Source organism: Limtongia smithiae (genome assembly GCF_038497785.1).
Source record: "Limtongia smithiae strain NRRL Y-17922 unplaced genomic scaffold V1518scaffold_4, whole genome shotgun sequence".
Classification (NCBI taxonomy): domain Eukaryota; kingdom Fungi; phylum Ascomycota; class Lipomycetes; order Lipomycetales; family Lipomycetaceae; genus Limtongia; species Limtongia smithiae.
In genome coordinates, this window is record NW_027117625.1 from 33788 (window position 1) to 52713 (window position 18926).

At 56.3% G+C, this 18926-nt stretch overlaps 8 protein-coding genes across 8 annotated transcripts; 5 read left to right on the top strand and 3 right to left on the bottom strand.

Annotated features, from left to right (window-relative positions):
- The first annotated feature begins 283 nt into the window (after nucleotides 1-283).
- V1518DRAFT_414275 (NIPSNAP-domain-containing protein) lies at nucleotides 284-1480 on the top strand. Its single transcript, XM_066903529.1, has 2 exons — nucleotides 284-925; nucleotides 973-1480. The coding sequence occupies exons 1-2, from the start codon at nucleotides 320-322 to the stop codon at nucleotides 1390-1392; spliced, it is 1026 nt and encodes a 341-aa protein (XP_066760037.1). The 5' UTR covers nucleotides 284-319; the 3' UTR covers nucleotides 1393-1480.
- On the bottom strand, nucleotides 1379-3639 carry V1518DRAFT_414276 (mitochondrial small ribosomal subunit Rsm22-domain-containing protein). The gene has a single exon (XM_066903530.1). The coding sequence runs from the start codon at nucleotides 3609-3611 to the stop codon at nucleotides 1437-1439; it is 2175 nt and encodes a 724-aa protein (XP_066760038.1). The 5' UTR covers nucleotides 3612-3639; the 3' UTR covers nucleotides 1379-1436.
- Nucleotides 3640-3906: 267 nt separating this feature from the next.
- On the top strand, nucleotides 3907-4890 carry V1518DRAFT_432419 (serine hydrolase FSH). The gene is made up of 2 exons (XM_066906210.1): nucleotides 3907-4048; nucleotides 4108-4890. Exons 1-2 carry the CDS (start codon nucleotides 4007-4009, stop codon nucleotides 4729-4731), a joined length of 666 nt encoding a protein of 221 aa, XP_066760039.1. The 5' UTR covers nucleotides 3907-4006; the 3' UTR covers nucleotides 4732-4890.
- V1518DRAFT_414279 (uncharacterized protein) lies at nucleotides 4720-5673 on the bottom strand. The gene has a single exon (XM_066903531.1). The coding sequence runs from the start codon at nucleotides 5545-5547 to the stop codon at nucleotides 4939-4941; it is 609 nt and encodes a 202-aa protein (XP_066760040.1). The 5' UTR covers nucleotides 5548-5673; the 3' UTR covers nucleotides 4720-4938.
- A 138-nt stretch (nucleotides 5674-5811) lies between these two features.
- Nucleotides 5812-11091, top strand: V1518DRAFT_414280 (uncharacterized protein). Its single transcript, XM_066903532.1, has one exon. It carries the CDS (start codon nucleotides 5841-5843, stop codon nucleotides 11016-11018), a length of 5178 nt encoding a protein of 1725 aa, XP_066760041.1. The 5' UTR covers nucleotides 5812-5840; the 3' UTR covers nucleotides 11019-11091.
- A 46-nt stretch (nucleotides 11092-11137) lies between these two features.
- V1518DRAFT_414284 (uncharacterized protein) lies at nucleotides 11138-13674 on the top strand. The gene is made up of 5 exons (XM_066903533.1): nucleotides 11138-11267; nucleotides 11425-11511; nucleotides 11566-11596; nucleotides 11651-12604; nucleotides 12655-13674. The coding sequence occupies exons 1-5, from the start codon at nucleotides 11263-11265 to the stop codon at nucleotides 13420-13422; spliced, it is 1845 nt and encodes a 614-aa protein (XP_066760042.1). The 5' UTR covers nucleotides 11138-11262; the 3' UTR covers nucleotides 13423-13674.
- A 673-nt stretch (nucleotides 13675-14347) lies between these two features.
- Nucleotides 14348-17131, top strand: V1518DRAFT_372268 (uncharacterized protein; the record flags this gene model as incomplete). Its single annotated transcript, XM_066901388.1, has 2 exons — nucleotides 14348-15217; nucleotides 15815-17131. The coding sequence occupies 2 exons, from the start codon at nucleotides 14348-14350 to the stop codon at nucleotides 17129-17131; spliced, it is 2187 nt and encodes a 728-aa protein (XP_066760043.1).
- V1518DRAFT_414287 (acyl-CoA N-acyltransferase) lies at nucleotides 17126-18912 on the bottom strand. Its single transcript, XM_066903534.1, has 3 exons — nucleotides 18769-18912; nucleotides 18615-18721; nucleotides 17126-18562 (listed from the first exon to the last, which is right to left on the bottom strand). The coding sequence occupies exons 1-3, from the start codon at nucleotides 18833-18835 to the stop codon at nucleotides 17261-17263; spliced, it is 1476 nt and encodes a 491-aa protein (XP_066760044.1). The 5' UTR covers nucleotides 18836-18912; the 3' UTR covers nucleotides 17126-17260.
- Between the last annotated feature and the right edge of the window lie 14 nt (nucleotides 18913-18926).

Consider the following 18926-nt stretch of genomic DNA (forward strand, 5'->3'; position numbering starts at 1 on the left):
GCCGATGGCACATCCCACTTGCTCTCTCTCAGCCCACACAACCCGAACATATCCTCCTTTCCTTTGCCTTTCTTGTCCACACCGTAACTTCTTCCTGCAGCAGTAGTTGTAGAGTCCGTTGACCCTCAAGGTTACTGAGGAACGCTGGAAAGCGCCGCATAGCGTGCGGGGTACCCCGCACTGATCTATCATCCCTGCGGACCCCGCGCAAATCGGCCGGCCACATGTTCGCCCCGCCCCCGCACGTATATATACCGCCCGCCCACCCTCCTTCTTCCTCCCCTATCTCTACTCCTCACCCTCCCCAGGCCGCTTCATCATGAGACTGCACACCGTCGCCGCGCCGATCCGCGCGCTCTGTGCAGGCCGCAGCCTGTACGCACGTCATGGTGCATTGATCGTCGCCAGCGTTCGCGGGTATGCGACGGATGATGCCGGGAACAAGGGGAAGAGAGTCCCATCGTTTGCAAACGTGCCGCCGTCGTACAAGGGACACTACTTCAACGGCACTTCGAAGGCCGTGCCTGATCCCACCAGCACTGCCCCCGATCCCCAACCGGCCGCTGCTGAATCTCCCGAGCCCCCGATCGAAACCACGTCCGGCCTCATCAAAAGCATCCTGTTTGGCACCGGTGAATCCGACCGAGACTTGGCACATCTCGAGAAATCCTACTCGCAGCGCGTCGCGCGGGGAAAGTACGTGCACGAGCTCGCCGTACACAGCGTGAATCCAGAAGACTCGCCCGAGTACGTGAAGCTCATCTCCGAGATATATCCACAGATCGCGGCGGATCCGCTGAATAAGGTCAAGCTTGTGGGCAGTTGGAGAACAGTCGTGGGGGATTTGGATACGTTTGTCACGGTGTGGGAATATAACGGGTACGCGGGGTTTCATGAGACGTATTATCGCATCCACAGCGATCCGGTGAGTTCCCTCGTGCACGATGACGGAACATAGACTGACAAACGCAGAAATTCATAGACTACCTGCGCCGCCTGCGCCCGCTTTTGCGCTCACGACACACCGACCTGATGCAGGAATTCAGCTTCTGGGGCGGCACCGCCGCGCCGCGCGATCTCGGCGGCATCTTCGAACTTCGCTCCTACGAACTCCAACCCGGGCGTTTACTGGAATGGGAATCCTCCTGGCGCCGCGGAATCGAGTACCGTCGACAGGTTATGGAGCCCGTCGGCGCGTGGTTCACGCAGCTCGGCGCGCTGAACACGGTGCATCACTTATGGCAGTTTGCGGATTTGGAACACCGGAAAGTAAGTCGTGAAAAGTGCTGGGAGTTGAAGGGGTGGGCGGACACTGTGCACGAGACGGTGAAGTTGGTCAACAAGATGGAGTCGAAGATCCTCGTCGCGCTGCCATTCAGTCCGCTTAAGTAGTTAAATGCAACATGGGTGGTGTGTTATACATTGTGGAAGAGAGCTTAATAGTTGTAGTAATTGCGCCAGTACTCGTCCGTCATCTCGACGCCAAAGTTGTCCACGAACTCCGCATAGTCTTTGTCGTTGCGCAACACAGCGCTGCCGAGATCACTTCGCGCGCGCATCATTTGCTCGTACTTCTCGAGCATCTCTTGCTCGCGTGTGAGCCTCTTCTTTTTCCTCCTCTCACCTCCCTCCTCGTCACCATCCTCCACATCCTCAGCAGCATTCTTATCCCGACTCGTCTGCGACACCACACGCGGCGTCTTCGTCTTCGCGTCGAGCGCCCATAAATCGCCCCAACTAGCTTTCCGTGCGTCATGGTATTCCTGGCGCCCGAACGTCTTTGTGACGGTCCAGCGCTCGATGAAACCGTGTGCAGTGCAGAGGTCGAGAGTGACGTGCTTGTCGCGTTTGATGGGTTGGTCGATCATGCGTGGCCAGCGGAGGCTCAGTGCACGTGCTGCGCTGTCTTCATCGGGGGGGGCGAGGGTGGCAGAGTCTGCTGTGGTAGAGTCATGTTCGGAGTCGAAATCGCGCTGTACGACCAAATAGCTAACCTGCGCAATCTCGTAATTCTTACTCGCCACCGCTCGTCCTTTGCCTGCGCGATTCAATTTCTTACTATCAACCCCCCACGGGGTCGCAAGTCTTTTGCCGCGCTTGAGATCTGATAACCAACCCGGTTTTTGCATCATCTGCGGGAAATGGCACCATTGTTTGCGCTTGTATTGCTCGTCGAGGTGGCGGAGTTGCAGCGGGCAGTGGCGGTGGTGCGGGCATGGTGCGAGAACTTTCAATCCCGGTGGGGCGGGGTTGAGGAGGGAGGTGAATGCAGCAATGTCGTCGTCGTTCGCACCGGTGGTGGAATCGACGTTGTCTAGAATAAAGACGTCGTCCGCGTCGGCGCGAGCTGTAAACGCCTTCTCGTAACCTTCCGGATGGGCACCCGTCTCCTTGCTATACCTTTGCCTCAACTTGTTCATCGAGAGATGCGTCACCCGCGCATGCTTCGGCCGGAGAATAACCTCCCTCGCCCGCGCAATCCGCTCAAACCCAAGTAAGTTTCCGCGCTCAACGAGCACCAACACACCGCCAGGCGCGAGCAGATGTAAAAGCTGATGCAAGCGGCGATCTGATTCGCCGGGCTTCTTTTCGGTGGGAAATAGCAGGTGATGCATGACAGTGATGAGGTCGTATTGGCCGGTGGAAGGGGGTGGGAGGGAGTTCATGCGGAAACGGACCCCGTCAAATCGGGAGTCGACGAAAGTGTCACCTTGAGATGGTGGTGCGGTGGACGCCGGAGTGAATTCTGCGGCAGATGCGAGTGCGTGTTCGAAGTCGTTCGGCGGAATATCGTCGGGCAAGGTTTCAAGCTCGTCTTCAACGAGATGTTCCTCGTCAGCGAAGATCCGTGGCTCGGTTGGTACATCTCCACGCTGCTCGCGCTGCTGCGCTCGTAACAGTTCCATCCCTCGCCGTGCCATCAACCGATCTCCAAACACTACACACCTCACCAACTCCGGGGTGTACGTTTCGCTTCCGTCAAATACCTCATTCAGCGCTAACACCCCGGTCGCAGGGCCATTGCCCACATCAAGCACCCGTCTCGGTCTCCACGAGGCTCCCATGCGCCGCCGCGCTTCTGAGAGCGCGTATACCGCGGATGTGTAGTTCTGCGGGAAGAGCGCAGCGATATGTGCGTCCACAATGCCGCGGTGTGGTGTGGCTATTAAACGCGCAGCGGCACGGGGAGACGCGTCATCGTCGGTGGAGGGAGATGCAGCGGCTGGAGAGTTGGTGGGCGCAGGTGTTGTGACTCGTTGTACGCGTGTGGAAGTTGCCAGGCGTTGGTATATCATTTGCACGATTTGGCGGATATTCTTCATATCGGACGGGCTTCCCCCAATAGCATCGCTTATACTCCGCGGTAGCTCAACAGATGGCAGTTTCGACTTGCCGAGGACGGTGTACTTGTGATACCGCGGACTCGGCGCACCGTCACGGATCCAGTCGTTCATGTATTCCTCCGGCACCGGACGAGAGGGGTGGACGGTATCCCGGTCGGTGTAGACATCTGTGTACAATGGTGGTGGTGTAGAGGAGGAGACATAGCGGTGGCAGTAAGGGAGGAGGGGTCGCGGGAGGGGAGGGGGGCGGCGGCAGAGGGAGGCCATGGACCCTGTGGTTTGCGCGGTGTACGGCCGAAAAGTGGCGATGCGGATAATTTTTTGGCGGTTGGGAGTTTACGTTCAGGGGCAACTTCTTCGGGTCGGCGACCCCGCGGCAGCGCAATTCTTACGACTCCGGTTATCTGTATGATAGAAATATCATAGCACATAGTTGTTGTAGTCTGCCGTCTTTAAGCTGTACAGTAGATGTAAATTCCCGTGCTTTATAGGCCTAGAGTGCTGGAAGGTGCACAAACCCCCATCGCCGACGCAGGGTCCTAACTCTCTCGGCGCTAGGTAACCTCCCAGTCCTTTCACCATCTCCATCACTTCGCCGACCGACAACCTTCTTGTCTTCATATTCCTTCATTCGTTATATATCACGCCATTTTCGAGTCATTATGTCTTCTAAGAAAATCCTCTTTCTGCACGGCTACACCCAGGTGCGCTCTCCACTCGTGGTTCGTGTTCGGAGATTATGTGCAGTGTGCTAACAAGACAGTCCGGCCCTTCCTTCGCGAAGAAATCCGCCGGTCTGCGCAAGGCGCTAGGAAAGCTCGGCTATACAACGCATTACCCCACCGGACCGGTGCCTCTTCTTGTTCCCGCGGATGCCCCCGAGGAGGAGCGTCAGCGGTTGCTTTCGCTGGGATACAAAGAGGATGAATCCTACGCCTGGTTCGTCAAGAACGATGCGACCGGAGAATACGACGGGTTGACCGAGACGTGGGGCGTATTGAAGGCATTTATAGAGACTGAGGGTCCATTTGTGGGTCTCGTCGGGTTTTCCCAAGGCGCGGTGCTGGGTGGCATGCTCGTCAATAAACTCGCGGAGCTCGTCCCCACACATCCAAAACTACGTTTCGCTGTTCTCTTCTCCGGATTCAAAGCCGAAGCGCCCGGGACGGAAAAGTATTTTCCGGTGACAATTCCGACCCTACATATCACTGGCGAGAAGGACTCGATCGTACCGCCAGCGCGGAGCGAAAGTCTCGTGAACGCATGTGTTGAGGCCGGGAGGAAGGTGTACCAGCATCCGGGCGGGCATTTCGTACCGAGTAACAGGGAGGTTGTGACGGTTGTGGGGAGTTGGATTACCGAGACCTTAGAGGAGGTGGAAAAGTAGGAGAGTATAGAGGCGTGATGTACATAGGATAGACATACAGCAAGCTGTTAGACGAAGTATTTCGCAAGCGGGGCAGCTCCTTCATGAGTTTCGTGAAAAGGCCTTGCTGCTGCGCAGCTTGGCAAGTGTTGCGTAATCATAACTAAATACATCTAGGCCAAGAGAATCATATAGCTACACGAGAAACTCCAGTATATACAAAAACCACTACTCGTCATCCCTCTTCTTGCCAAAGAGACCGCGCTTCTTCTTCTTGTCCTTCTTGGACTTGGGCGGCGCGTAAGGCTCATCGTACAAATCGCCCGCAGTGTTACCGAGCTGGATGGTGGGGCCTGCCACAGCAGAGCCGTGCACAGAGGCTGCATAGTCCGACGGCCCTGCGCCGGCGTCGCTGGGATCGTGGTTGTAGCCGTTAGCGGAATACGCCTGGGACTGGGGCGGAGGGTTGTAGCGGCGGCCGTCCCAGGGGAGTCTGTCGTTGAAGAGCTGCTCGCGGATGTGCTTGTCGCCGGTAGCGGCGTACTCGAAGGCGCGGATGGTGTCGAGGGGCCGCTCTCCGCGGGCCCGGGTGGGGTTAGAGCGGTCAGGATCGGAGATGGCGTTGCCGAACATGTCACGGATATGCATCTCGGGGGAGACGGTGGCGTCGCCGCGGTGGTTGGAGATCTGGAAGGGCTGCTCCTCATTCATGGCGGACAGGATGGGATCGCGCATGTTGGAGGCGTTGGCCTTGGCGCGGCTGGCCTCGGCGGCGGAGAGCTGGTAGTCTGTGGGGTCGGCAGTAGCGGTCGAAGACTTCTTTGAGAAAATGCCCATGGCGGGCAGGGGAGTTGGGGGGGCGGAGGGGGAGAAGTGAATGTAGGAAAGGAAGGACGGCGCAGAGAAGAAATGAAGAGGAACGGAAGTCAGGAACGCGTTGCTGCGCGTCTGACGCGTGGCCTGGGACACTGCTGAAGATTTTAAACCCTCAATGGGGCTTGTATGCGGTCAGCTGCTGTGGCACGTGCGGATCACGTGAAGAGCACGTGCGCTGCGGGCATCGTGAGGCGGCTGTGTTCGTGCTGCGCCAAACGACGACGACTTGCAAAACCACCTCAACCCTGCAGGCCATGGCAACTTCCCCGCCGCCGCCGGACTCGTCATCGTCGCCTCCCGCGAGCCCCCACGTCCGTTCAAATAACCCATTTGCACGTGTGGTCTCTGCGCCGTCTTCCAGCGCAGCCCTCACCGCCGCAGCAGGACACGCGTCCGACGCGTATTCCCCTCGCGCATCCTTCCAGGTCCCCCGTGCCACTACGTTTGACTCCTCGTCGCCGTCTGTTGTTGCCCCGGAGCACGATGCAAATGTTGGGCCGTGGGAGGCGGTGCCCACCAGCACACCACCTCCGGTGGAGCCCATGCAACATCCCTCCGTCGAGCCGGCGCCAAGTGTGTTGACACCCCCACTCGCCCCTGTCCGGCGCAACCGCGGACTCAGTCTGCGCACGCAGATCTTCAATCGTCAGTTGATCCAGGCAAATGCGCGGGAACCATCACCGATCGAGCTCATGGAGACGGGGCTGCCATTTGGCCCAGCCGCGCCGGCGTACAGCCCTGTCTCGCCGCAGCATCTTGCGACGCCGGTGCCCCCGCTTCCACCACCGCCACCACCACCACGACCGCTGTCCACCAACGCCAGTCGCATATCGCTTCTTAGCGGCATCGATGAAGATCGCATATTCATGCCGCCGCCCCCTAGTGACGACTCGCCAAAGCCATACCGCACTGATACTTTTGAGACCATCTCCCTCGCTCCACCCCCACGCCAGCTCACAAACTACTCCTCCTGGGCAGCGTCAAGACTTTTCCGACCAAGCTTCAGCGGCAAGTTTGGTGCCGCATATCGTAAGGCGCATGATTTTCTTCTGCGCTCGGACGACATCCCGCCATCTGCTGGCGGACGAAAGATACCCCTAAACATCGACTTCACCGCTGACCTCATCGACGAGCGCACCGAACGGCCATATGTCTCGAACATTATAGTTTCGTCGATCTACAATCGCTATAATTGGCTGCCACTCCTCGTTTTTGCCCAGTTCTCCAAGGTCGCAAACATCTACTTCCTCGTCATATCCATTTTGCAGATGGTTCCAAACTGGTCCACCACCGGCCGCTACAATACCTTCGTCACATTCATGATCTTCACTGGCATTGCAATGGCGCGTGAGGGTTTCGACGATTGGCAACGGCATCGTCAGGATGCGTCGGAAAACAACAAGGAGGCCCGTGTCGCTCGCATAGACATAGACGAAGACGGCGCACGCACAATTAATTGGTTGTCAGTACAGTGGAAGAACATCAAGGTCGGCGATGTTGTGCTGCTCACCCGCAATGACTGGGTGCCGTGTGATCTCATGCTCATGTATGGCGACGGCCTTGGCGACCTCGCGTACGTCGAGACTGCTGCGCTTGATGGCGAGACTAACCTCAAGAGCAAGGCGCCTCTTGGACCGTTACAAGATTACTGCGGCTCCGACTCTACGCTCGCGTCACTGCCGACTATTGACGTGGTCGTCGAGGACCCTAACACTGATCTCTACAACTTCGAAGGCAACGCGACCGTCGGTCACGACGCAAAGTTCTCGCTCAACAACGACAACATTCTCTACCGCGGCTGCATTCTGCGCAACACTTCTCGCGCCGTCGGCATGTGCGTGTTCACCGGCCAGGAGACCAAGATCCGCATGAACGCGCGTCAGGCGCCCCGCGTCAAGGCTCCGCGTCTGCAGCGGCGCATCAACAAAATCATTGTGTTTATGGTGTTTTTCGTTATTTTCTTGTCTGCATTTTGCACGGTCATGGAGCGCGTGTGGGTTACCAATGGCACAAACAGCAATCCGTGGTACCTTCCTGCAGATCAGATCGACCTGGCGCAACTCATCATGAGTTTTGTCATCATGTTCAACACCCTCATTCCACTGTCACTCTATGTGTCTATGGAGATTGTGAAACTCGGTCAGCGTATTCTGCTGGGTTGGGACGTGGATATGTACTATGCTGTCAATGACACGAAATGCGATCCACACACGTCGTCCATCAACGAGGAACTTGGACAAGTGTCTTACATCTTCTCCGACAAGACCGGAACGCTTACCGACAATGTTATGGTATTCCGCAAGATCTCCGTTGCGGGACATGCCTGGCTGCACGAATTGGACGTGCAGCAAGATTACGTGCGCGAGAAGCTGAACGAGATGAGCGCCGCGGATAGCCAAGCCGCCGAGCGGCGCTCGCAGATCGTCAATGAATCGCGGCACTCGCGGTCACTCAGCTTGCACAACTCTGTGCGCCTTCCTAAAGCGTTCCAACGTGCCGCGACGTTAGAGGCCGCGATCGAGTCGACAATTACGCACCAGGATACGTTCACGAGTACTACGAGCGGCGGACCACATTGGCAGCCGTCGGCTTTTGGTAGACGCGCGGATTCGGTGTCCCATAACTCTGATACGGAACTGGTTACTCGGTCGACAGTGGAGTTGTTGCAGTATCTGCAGCTGAAGCCCAATACCCCGTTTTCGAAGAAGGCAAGATTTTTCTTGCTTGCGATTGCATTATGCCATACGTGTATCCCGGACAAGTCGGCGGAGGATGACGCGGCAGACGACGCGGAGGATGAAGACGATGACGATGCAAAGATAAAATACGAAGCCTCTTCGCCTGATGAGCTTGCACTTGTGCGTGCCGCGCGGGATCTAGGGTTTGTGGTCGTTGATCGACAATTCAAATCCGTGACCGTGCGCACATATCCGAACGGATTTGCGGCTGACTCGCGTGTGGAGACATACGAGATTTTACAGACCATTGAGTTTTCCTCACAGCGCAAGCGCATGTCGATCATCCTACGCTTTCCTGACGGACGGCTGTGTTTGCTGTGCAAGGGCGCGGACACGATGATTTTTGACCGGCTCGTATCGGTGCAGCTTGCGCAAGCAAAGAGGGGTGAAGTGCAGCGGCGGGTTACGATGCGGAAGAATATGGAGGCAACGAAAGCTATTGCGGCACGCGATAGTATTTCGGTTGAGCGGCATAGCTCGGTGCATCATGCGCATCATGATTCCGTCGGGACGTATATTGCTGCTGGGCGTAACTCCGGGCCTGCCTCCGCGCGAGGCAGTTTGTCGCGGCCAAGTTTAAATCTGCGGCGAAATGAGACGCTCGGTGGGCTGAATGAGTTTCTCGCCTCTCGCGAAGCCGGGACGGAGGTGTTGCAAGGGCGAATGAGCACCGAGGTTGAAGTTGCGTCGTCGTCTGCTGGGCCTATTGGACGGTCGTCGTTGGCGAGAGAGGTTGGTGTGTCCGGCGACGCGGCCGTGAATGCCGCGAATCTTGCGCTGTTGGAAAACATGGTCGATGAGAGCATTACGTCTGATATCGGCGCGATTTACGAGCGCACGATGAGCCATATTGATGAGTTTGCGACGGAAGGACTACGCACGCTTGTTTATGCGCACAAGTTCATTTCGGATGAGGAGTATGCCAGCTGGGCGAAGATTTACGCGGACGCGATTACAAGTATTGATAATCGCACGGCCAAAATCGAGGAGGCGGGAGAGATGATTGAGACGGATTTTGAGCTGACCGGCGCTACTGCAATCGAGGACAAACTACAAAACGGAGTGCCGGAAGCGATTGACAAATTGCGACGCGCTGGGATTAAGTTGTGGATGCTAACCGGCGATAAGCGGGAGACTGCGATTTCGATTGGTCACTCGTGCCGGTTGATTCACGATTACTCGACGGTGATGATCCTGCGCTCTGACGACACTGAGATGGCGAGCAAGATGGCGGCGTTGATGCTTGAGCTTGAGAACGGGAACGTCGCGCACTCCGTTATCGTGATTGATGGTGGTACGTTAACGCATGTCGAGGCCGATATGGCATTGATGACACTGTTTATCGATCTCGGTGTGAAGGCCGACTCGGTTATTTGCTGTCGCGCGTCACCGAGCCAAAAGGCGTTGCTGGTGTCGGCAGTGCGGTCGAAAATTTCTACCGCAGTTACACTTGCGGTCGGTGACGGCGCAAACGATATTGCCATGATCCAGTCCGCGGATGTCGGTATTGGCATCGCGGGCAAGGAAGGCTTGCAGGCGTCGCGGTCATCAGATTTCTCGATCGGGCAGTTCCGCTTTTTGATAAAGCTGCTGCTAGTTCATGGACGCTGGAATTACGTGCGGTTGAGTAAATACGTACTGGCGACGTTCTACAAGGAGTTTTTCTTCTACCTCACGCAGGCGATGTTCCAGAGGTTCGCGATGTATTCAGGTACTTCTCTATACGAATCCGAGTCGTTGACCATGTACAACACACTGTTCACGTCGCTGCCGGTATTGTGTCTAGGGATTTTCATGAAGGATCTCAGCGCGGAGACGCTTGTGGCGGTGCCAGAGTTATACTCGACATCGCGGCTTAATAAGCATTTTAACTTGAAGATCTTCATTGGCTGGATCGCGACGGCGAGTGCGCAGGCTGTGATTGTAACGTTTACGATGATTTACGTGTACGCGATGGTGTGTCCGCGGGATAACGGGTTATACCCATTCGGCACACTGAACTTTGCTGCTATTATTGCTGCGATCGCGATTAAGTTGAATTTCGTGGAGATGCATAACCGGACTGTGTTGTCCTTGGGCTCGATTCTGATTTCTGTGCTGGGCTGGTTCGCATGGACGCTATTACTCACGCTTGTGTACGGCTATAATTATACACGGTATATTGTGAAGGGCACGCTTGTGCATACGTTTGGACCGGATTTACAGTGGTGGCTTACGTTTTTGCTTTGCTGTGGCGCGCCCATTGTGTTTGACATGTGCCTGATCGTTTTGCGCGCCGCTGTATTCCCGTCTGATACCGATGTATTTCAGCAGATTGAGCAGGACTCGGTTCTGCGTGCGCGACTGGAACAGGAGGCAGTATTGGAGATGGAGCAAGGGTGGGAGGGGGATAAGCGCCGGTTGAAGAAGCAGGCAGTGTTGGAGCAAAAAGAGGCAGCGTTAGAAGCGGCTCAGATTGCAGAGGAGCTTGAGGTACAGGAGATCTTGCGCGCGCGGAATCGATCGACCGTGAGCATAGGTCAGGAGATGGGGAGACGGAAGAGCGGGTTCAGCACGCGTTCGAGCTCTTCGTCGATTACGGAAGTGACTCGGAGCGGTTGCGGCGCAGGGGAGAGTACGTTGGTGGATGCCACGCCGCCACCGGAGTATACGCAGAGCGGTACGGGCCGCGTGCGGTTCAGCACGGAGGTGTGATTTTTGGGTGCCGTTTTGTTCTTGCGCTGGGTTTTGCATTTGGTAGATTACACAGAAAAATGTATGATAGAGAACTTAAAGATTCCCTGTGGCAGTGCGGGACGGCTGCGCAGGGGACCACAGCCACGCGTGGCACAGGCGCTGGGCTGCTGCCTCCGCCGGCGCCGTCGACTTCCCGTTGCATCTGCACAGTTCGTCTGTTATCCCCATCTGCTCGTCCCTCCTTGTTCATTTTACAGCAACCATGAGGTGTGTATTTGAGCGTTTCCAATTGGTCTGTAGCGGGTATCGCTGGGATTTTCCCGCTTGGTGGGGAATTGCCGCTGATGCCCGCTGCGGTGCGCGAGGGGGGATCGTAGGGGCGGTTTTAGTGAGCGCGTGCTGACCTTTAATGTGTGAGTTACAGCGGGCGATTTGTTCGGGCGTCAAAGTATCGCCATGTGTACGGCCAGCCGACGAAGAAGGAATTGTGCTACGAGAACGCGCATGTCAGGTGCGTGTATTGTCGCCGCGAGGTGGTTGTGCGTGGAGACTGATATTTGCGCAGTAAGAATGCGTGGGATGCGAATCTGATTAAGGTAAGCAACGTGAATAAGCGAGGAAGTGAGTGAGTCAAGGTGCTGATGAAGAAGGTCAACCCATCGTACTTGTCCGTGAACTGGGACTCCTCCGGCGGCGGCGCGTTGGCTGTTATCCCCCTCGCCGAGCGTGGCAAGATCCCCGACGTGATCCCGTTGTTCCGCGGACACACGGCGACGGTGCTGGATACTGACTGGAACCCGTTCGACGACCGCGTCCTGGCGTCCGCGTCCGAGGACGGCAAGGTAGGTATCTGGAAAGTGCCGGAGGGGTTTGCACTCAAAGGGGACTCTGAGGCCGCGCACGATGTTGCTCCCATGGCGAAGCTCAGTGGACATGCGCGCAAGGTTGGACATGTGCTTTTTCATCCTGTTGCGAGTAATGTGCTCGCGTCGAGCAGCGCGGATTATACTGTCAAGTTCTGGGATATCGAGGCTGGCAAGCCGCAAGCGACGTTGAAGCATAAAGATATGGTGCTCAGCATGGCCTTTAACTATACCGGCTCCTTAATCGTGACTACTTCGCGTGACAAGGTTATCCGGATTTGGGACGCGCGTTCGGAGAAGGTTGTGGTTGAGGGCCCGGGACATGCGGGGTCGAAGAGCCAGCGCGTGGTCTGGCTTGGCGAGGAAGACCGCATTGCGACTACTGGCTTCAGTCGCATGAGCGACCGGCAAGTTGCGGTATGGGACACTACCGATATCAAGAAAGGTCCCATCGGAGACTTTTACCAGCTCGACTCGTCCGCGGGCATTAACATGCCGTTCTACGACGTGGGCACAAAGTGCTTGTACCTCGCCGGCAAGGGCGATGGAAATATCCGGTACTACGAGTACGAGAATGATGAGTTGTTTGCGCTGTCGGAGTATAAGTCAGCGGATCCTCAACGTGGAATCGCGTTCATGCCGAAGCGGGGCGTGTCGGTGCATGAGAATGAGGTTGTTAGAGCGTATAAGACGGTTTACGATTCGCTCATTGAGCCCATTCAGTTTTTCGTTCCGCGACGTGTAAGCTATTCGTTCGTTTAGTGTCGTATGCATATGCTAATGGTGTGCAGGCCGAAACGTTCCAGGCTGATATCTACCCTGACTGCCCAAGCGGCGAAGCAGCACTTACCGCGGCAGAATGGTTCGCAGGCAAGGACTCCGCGCCGTCCTTGATCAGTCTTGAAGCTATCTACGACGGCGTCGCACCGACGCCGACTATCGGCGAGATTCCTACGCCAACTGTGGTGAGGGCCGCCGAACCCGCTCCTGCGCCTGCGCCAGCGGCTGCCACGCCTGCACCTGCGCCAACTCCTGCACCAGCGGCTACGTATAAAGCGCCGGAGAAGGACGTGACAAAGATGTTCGCGACGCCCAAGGTCGAGGAGATGCTCAAGAAGGGGGATGAGCCGGAGGAGCAGGAGTCAGAGTGGGAGCCGGAGCCTGTGAAGCCAGCTGTCGTGGAGAAGTCGGTTACTCCCGTTCCAATAGTGGCCATGTCGGAACCGACTCTCGCGTCCACTCCCACCCCCGCGCCTGCTGTCGAGGTTGCACCCGCCGTTGACCCCGCGCCGGCGACAAAGCCCACAGGCCCAGCTGGCATCATCGCTAACAAAATCGAGGCTCTGCACACGCACGTCGCGGAGACCAAAGCTGCGCTCGATCAGTACGAGGACAAGCTTGCGGAAGTGATTTTCTCTAACGCGAAAGAACTAGCCGCGCGTGACACGAGGATCAGTGCGCTTGAGGCGGAGGTCGAGAAGTTGAAGGAGCTTGTCTTGGGTACGGCGGAGAAGGAGGTGGTTGCAAATGGGAGCGCCGAGGAGGCGAAGGATGAATAAGATATAGGGGACGTGTGTATTTAAGTGTAGAGTAGGTTAGAGTGGAGATATAAGTGTAACTTTGCAACTAGTTAACTACGTCTTGGAATATTTTGGATTAGTTGAGGGAAGAGGGAGGCGCATATCATCGGTGGCGGAGCGAGGCATTGGGGACGGTCGGTATGACGGCCCGCGCTGGCGCCAAGTCTGGTGATGATGACTGCATTAACTCACCCCGTTTCTCTGGCTCGGCGCCTTGTTGATGCTCATGCTTTTCGAGTTCCTACTTAGTGCTGCAAATGTGATGTGCCTTCTCTGTTTGGAGCTGAAGCGCGCCGAACAAAAGTTCTGACATGGATTAGGGCGTAAATGAAGCCGCATCGCTGCGGGTTAGGGCTGTGCTATCGCACGGCGCGTACACAAATGCGCCGTGGAATTTTGCTGTCTGTCTCTGCTCCTCGAACACAAACCTTGGCATACGCATGGCGCTCGGATGGGCACGGCGTAAGCGTCCGCACAGTGGCTGTCGGGGGCTTGTCGAGCGCTGTCAAGTGCTTTGTACAGTGGGGATCGTCGCCGGGCGGCACATAGACGCATAGATGAACAGGACGATTGTCCCGAGTCCGGTGAGTTCTGGGTTTGAGGCTGGCATAGAATGTAAGAACAGTCCGACAGAAATTTCCGAGCGGCGGAAGCGGAGAGTAAACCGAAACAGGCCGCAGCGAAAATGCGGCGTATTCTAGGCCCTGGAGCGCGCTTTGTTGTCGCGGCAACCCAATCGGGAGAGCCGTACACAACACAACAACATCGCGCCCGCGGATCGCGCTTTTCTCTCTTCCTTTCTCTTCCCTTCCCTCCTTGTGCTGCGATCGTTCAGTGTGATTGTCGTTTGTTTGCTCTGTCTTTCTGCCTCGCGATATACGGAGCGCGCGAACATTGATTTGAAATGTCGGATCCGGCGTGGTTCTCGCAACGCCAGCACGGTCAGCAGCAACAAAATACGTACGGTCGCCGCGCACACAAGATCTCGCACTGGCAAGGGTTGACGGATACGGATCTATGGAGTCGAACATCTCCTGTAAAGCGCGTTCTGCCAATGTTTTCCAATACAGCCGTGCCGACGACGACCGCAGACAGTCATGGTGACGACGGGGCGGAGAAGAAGACTGCCGCGACGGCGACGCTAAGGAAGAAAAAGAGTAGCGGGAGTTTACTAAAGCTTGCGACAACGCTTGTTGGCTCGGATAAGGAGAATAACAGCGTGCAACCGCTGTCGACTGCGTTGATTGCGCAGAAGATCAAGAGAGCATTTACTGGTGACGACGGTGCGAAGGAAAAGCCTGCGTCGCCGGAGAAGCGTGCGCCGTTGGCGACGAGGCAGGAGAATGACAGCATCCGCGTGAGCTCCGAAAAATTCCCGAGCTCATCGCCGCCTTCCTCTGCCGATTCGCTCGCGCCGCCATCGTCGCCGCCGATTGAACCGCTACCAGTGGTTACACGGCCCGGCAGCGTGATGCGGAAGGATAGCTATGCCCGCTGTGCGCCACCAGTGCCGCTATCTGCACTGTGCACTACGACTGGACACGAAGATGATGGAATATTACGATATGATGTACCGACAATCGTGTGTGATCCGTCGCCGGCGCGATCGCTACATTCGTCGTCTTCCTCGTCATCATCTCCGTCGTCGGGCTCTTCCACGCGCTCAAATTCGCGGTCGCCGCCACAGCAACTAGGAACATTGTCGCTGACACCCACGCCCACCCCTCGTCGGCGTTTGGTGGTGTACACCGACACGCCGCAGAAGGCACCAGACGTGTCGCGTGGCTCGGGCTTCACGCCCTCGCGATCGTTGTCAGTACAGGTGCCTACTGGGCAGGTTCGGGGTACAATCAAGATGGACATGCGGTCTGCGCATTTTGCATCTCCAGGGCTGCGCGGCGGTGCGCTGGGATCGACTTTGCAACGGCAGTACGGACAGCAGACGCGTCCCGCGACCTCGCCGACGACAAGCGCGCCGTCCCGTGCGTCGTCGATCCGCAACATTCCTCAACAGCTACGACGGACTACAAGTACGGGAAGTCTGCGGTCCTTTGCATCGCCATTTGATGCGGTACACGTGCATCCATCGATTGGCGCGCGCGGACAGCAGACGCAGACGGTCGAGTACAACACTTTCACCGTGAATCCACCGGCCTCGCGACATAGTACCCCGCTGGACTTTGCATCGGGATCTGCGTCGTCGTCGCCTTCGCCGTTGCCGCAGAATATGCGCAGACAGCAGCAATGGCAATCACCAAGTCATGCAAACGGGTTACACGAGCGTCGTCAGCAACGTCCAATATCTTTGGCGGGTGAACAACAATCTATGCAAATGCGTTCGTCGCATCATTCGTCAGCTCGGAAGAAAAAGTCGTATTCGTCGCTTCGCGCTACTGCTGCCGCAGTGGGTGCCGCGTCGGCGCCGCTTCCATCCTCGCCGTTGCGAGAGGTTACGAATATTTGGGAACTTGATCGGGACAGCCTTAACGCGATGGAGGATGATGTGAATGAGGTTCTCAGATATTGCGGTGCGGGGAAGAGTGTTCAGGACTTTACGCAGTTCGTCAAAGGTCTGGCGCTACAGGAACGCACGCTTACGAAGCTCGGCGAGGCGTCGTATAGCGAAATATTCTGCAGCGTCGCGCGAGGAAACGGAGAGACGCGTGTGCTTAAAGTACTGCCATTTGGCGGGCCACCTACGGAAGACGACGTCGAGCAACAAGCTTCCGCGCGGGATATCGCAAACGAGTTACAAATCACCTCGAATATGTCCTCACTTCCCGGCTTTGTGCACATGCTAGACGCACACGTCGTACGCGGCGTATATCCTACGGAACTACTTGCACTATGGGACGCGTACGCTGACACGAAAGGGTCCGAGAATGTGCGCCCGGATTGGTATTCTCCGACGCAATTATATGCCGTTGTGGAGTTACAGCACGGCGGTGCTGACTTGGAGCATTTCGAGGTACGGTCATGGAGAGAGTGCGCAGAAGTGTTTTGGCAAGTCGCGCATGCTCTTGCAGGTGCTGAGGAGAAGTGTGAATTTGAGCATCGGGATTTGCATTGGGGGAATATCGTTCTCCGACGTGTCTCCGCAGAGAGAATAGGCGGAGATGAGCTGGAGGATATGATGAGCACGCTCGAAATTGCAGACGACAAGGTGCAAGCTACGATCATCGATTTTACTCTCTCCCGCGCGCGTTGTGGACAACAGTTGGTGTACACTAATATGGACGACCCGGCACTATACACTGGCAGAGGGGACTACCAGTTCGAGATTTACCGTCTCTTACGTGCGCAGTTTTCGCAGCTCGATCGCTCCGTCGTACTAACCGACGACGGCGTTCCGCTCGCGAAACGTAATGCGCGACGTCGTTCTCTAAGACCAGTCGCTAAGTTCAAATGGGATGCATATCGTCCACGCACGAATGTCTTATGGCTGCATTATCTTGTGGAACGATTGTTGAATCATAAGCATTTACGCGTGCCGCGTCGTGCTGGGGCGCGCGGCGGGGACGGTGGCAGCGCGGCCGGGGAGGAGATACGCGCGTATAAATCACTTGAGGCGGTCCTCCGCACTGCGGATCCGCGCGGACGACGTGGCGGTGCCGCGGAGAAAACTTTGTTGGGCTCTGCGGTGGAGCTTATGCGCTGGGCGCAGCGTGAGGGGATTGTTATTGTATAATATCCACGATGTGACGATGTGACGAGGGGAAGGTTGTATATTTTGTATAACAGGTGTAATTAAGGGGGTTGCATGTAAATACTGTAAAGTGCGGTAAATATGCATATATTGAACGGTGCAACAGGCTAGCTATGATTTACTCTTTTTGAGGACGTCCGATGCGTCCTCGTCGAGCTTTCGTTTGCTTGACGGTGCTGCGTTCTGAGTATCGCCCCCCTTCTTGAGCTTATATTGCGTTTCTTCCCACTCCGCAAAGGACACCCATTTATCCGTCTCCGGTGCGTCGAGCGCAGGATCCAGAGGCGGGACGGCATGTAGCAAGCGGTAATAGTCCAACTCCACACCTCGATATGTCTCGTCGAGACGGTCGATGCGGTCTTCGAGAGACAATTCTTTGAGCGCTTCCTTGTTGAACTTGAAGAGTCGTTGCTTGACGAATATCCTATATGCTTTATATTTCCGCACATCGGACTTGCGTAAGCGACGCAGCAGCGCCATTTCAACCACGCGCTGAAACTGACGGGGCATGATCTTAGTCCTTGCACGTGCAAAGTCAAGCCATTCTTTATTCACCGGTGCGTCCGTGAACGCAGGATCGGAAAACACGCCCCACGCGTCGAGTCGTTGGAAGTCGCACCGATCACGCATGTCGTCAAATGCGATGTTTGGGTCTTCCACCGTGACTTCGCGCACTGCGGGGGTGGATGTGAAGGAGTGCATGAGTGCGTTATAGAAGCGTGCGCCGTGGTGGGAGCCTTGAAAGGGCGGGAGGATGAGGAATTGGGAGATGCGTTTGCGGTGCGGGAGAAGAGTTGTGAAGTCTTCGTCCGAGGAGGACGGAGATGCGGGAGAAGGGGAAGATGGAGGGGAGGGAAGAGGGAGTGCGTCGTGAGTAGCCGCGTTTGTGTACCATAGGTACGCATACACCGTGCTAAAACCTGCAAACTCAAACACCTCCCCGCGTCGTCGATAGAGCGAATACACGACCCACCGCGGATCTGTCGCGTCGATGTACGATCCAGCTTCGATGAACAATAACACGAAAATTTGCATGCGCTCATGCATTATGCGCTGCAAAGGGTCGCGTAAGTTGGATTTGTAAATTTCAAAAAGGTCGCCGCTTGGGGTAGTGTAGGACGAGAGAAGCAAGCCGGGTGGTGAGAAGGAACCGGTGGTGGCCAGGTGGGTTGTGAATGCCGATGCGGTACGGAAGGTGGAGGGAGGCAGGAATTTGAGGAGCGCGATCGCCGGGTCATCTTGTTCTATCGCATCTTCGGCGGTAGCCTCTTCTTCTTCTGCTTCTTCGTCATTCGCCTCGGTGCGCTGTTGCCGTCCATGCTCGATCACATTCGCGAGCGCTGCTTTGTCGCTCAGCTTGTCGGCATAGGAGACCTGCACATACGGCGCGAGATCCGCAGCGCCGAATTTTAGCTACTCAGCATGTCAGCATTCTTCTCCAACACGCAATATAAATACTACACACATCTATGTGGAGATCCTTGAAACCGTAGATGGCCTCCGCGGGCCCATAGATGGGGTACGTGAAGCGCGGGTTAAAGGGCGGTGAGGTGTCCTCGCCATTCGAATTGACTGACAACTGTTAATGAGATAAATCGCATGACGCAGCTAGTACATACCTAGTGATATGCGTAGTGCCTTATTCGCGTCTGCGGCCCAGTCCTCGGGCCTGATGGAGGACGCCATTCTCGCGGTGGTTAATCCATTTCCAAATTGCGGACGAAGCGCGTTACGACGCGTTATGAATTCACGTGATATTCACGTGAATCCTCTCCCA

Coding starts and splice junctions, on each gene's coding strand:
- V1518DRAFT_414275 (XM_066903529.1), top strand. CDS start 320: ATGAGACTGCACACCGTCGCCGCGCCGATCCGCGCGCTCTGTGCAGGC. Junction 926..972: donor ATCGCATCCACAGCGATCCG/GTGAGTTCCCTC, acceptor TGACAAACGCAG/AAATTCATAGACTACCTGCG.
- V1518DRAFT_414276 (XM_066903530.1), bottom strand. CDS start 3,611: ATGGCCTCCCTCTGCCGCCGCCCCCCTCCCCTCCCGCGACCCCTCCTC.
- V1518DRAFT_432419 (XM_066906210.1), top strand. CDS start 4,007: ATGTCTTCTAAGAAAATCCTCTTTCTGCACGGCTACACCCAG. Junction 4,049..4,107: donor TTCTGCACGGCTACACCCAG/GTGCGCTCTCCA, acceptor CTAACAAGACAG/TCCGGCCCTTCCTTCGCGAA.
- V1518DRAFT_414279 (XM_066903531.1), bottom strand. CDS start 5,547: ATGGGCATTTTCTCAAAGAAGTCTTCGACCGCTACTGCCGACCCCACA.
- V1518DRAFT_414280 (XM_066903532.1), top strand. CDS start 5,841: ATGGCAACTTCCCCGCCGCCGCCGGACTCGTCATCGTCGCCTCCCGCG.
- V1518DRAFT_414284 (XM_066903533.1), top strand. Junction 11,512..11,565: donor TACGAGAACGCGCATGTCAG/GTGCGTGTATTG, acceptor ATATTTGCGCAG/TAAGAATGCGTGGGATGCGA. Junction 12,605..12,654: donor AGTTTTTCGTTCCGCGACGT/GTAAGCTATTCG, acceptor AATGGTGTGCAG/GCCGAAACGTTCCAGGCTGA.
- V1518DRAFT_414287 (XM_066903534.1), bottom strand. CDS start 18,835: ATGGCGTCCTCCATCAGGCCCGAGGACTGGGCCGCAGACGCGAATAAG. Junction 18,722..18,768: donor GGCACTACGCATATCACTAG/GTATGTACTAGC, acceptor AACAGTTGTCAG/TCAATTCGAATGGCGAGGAC. Junction 18,563..18,614: donor TCAAGGATCTCCACATAGAT/GTGTGTAGTATT, acceptor CATGCTGAGTAG/CTAAAATTCGGCGCTGCGGA.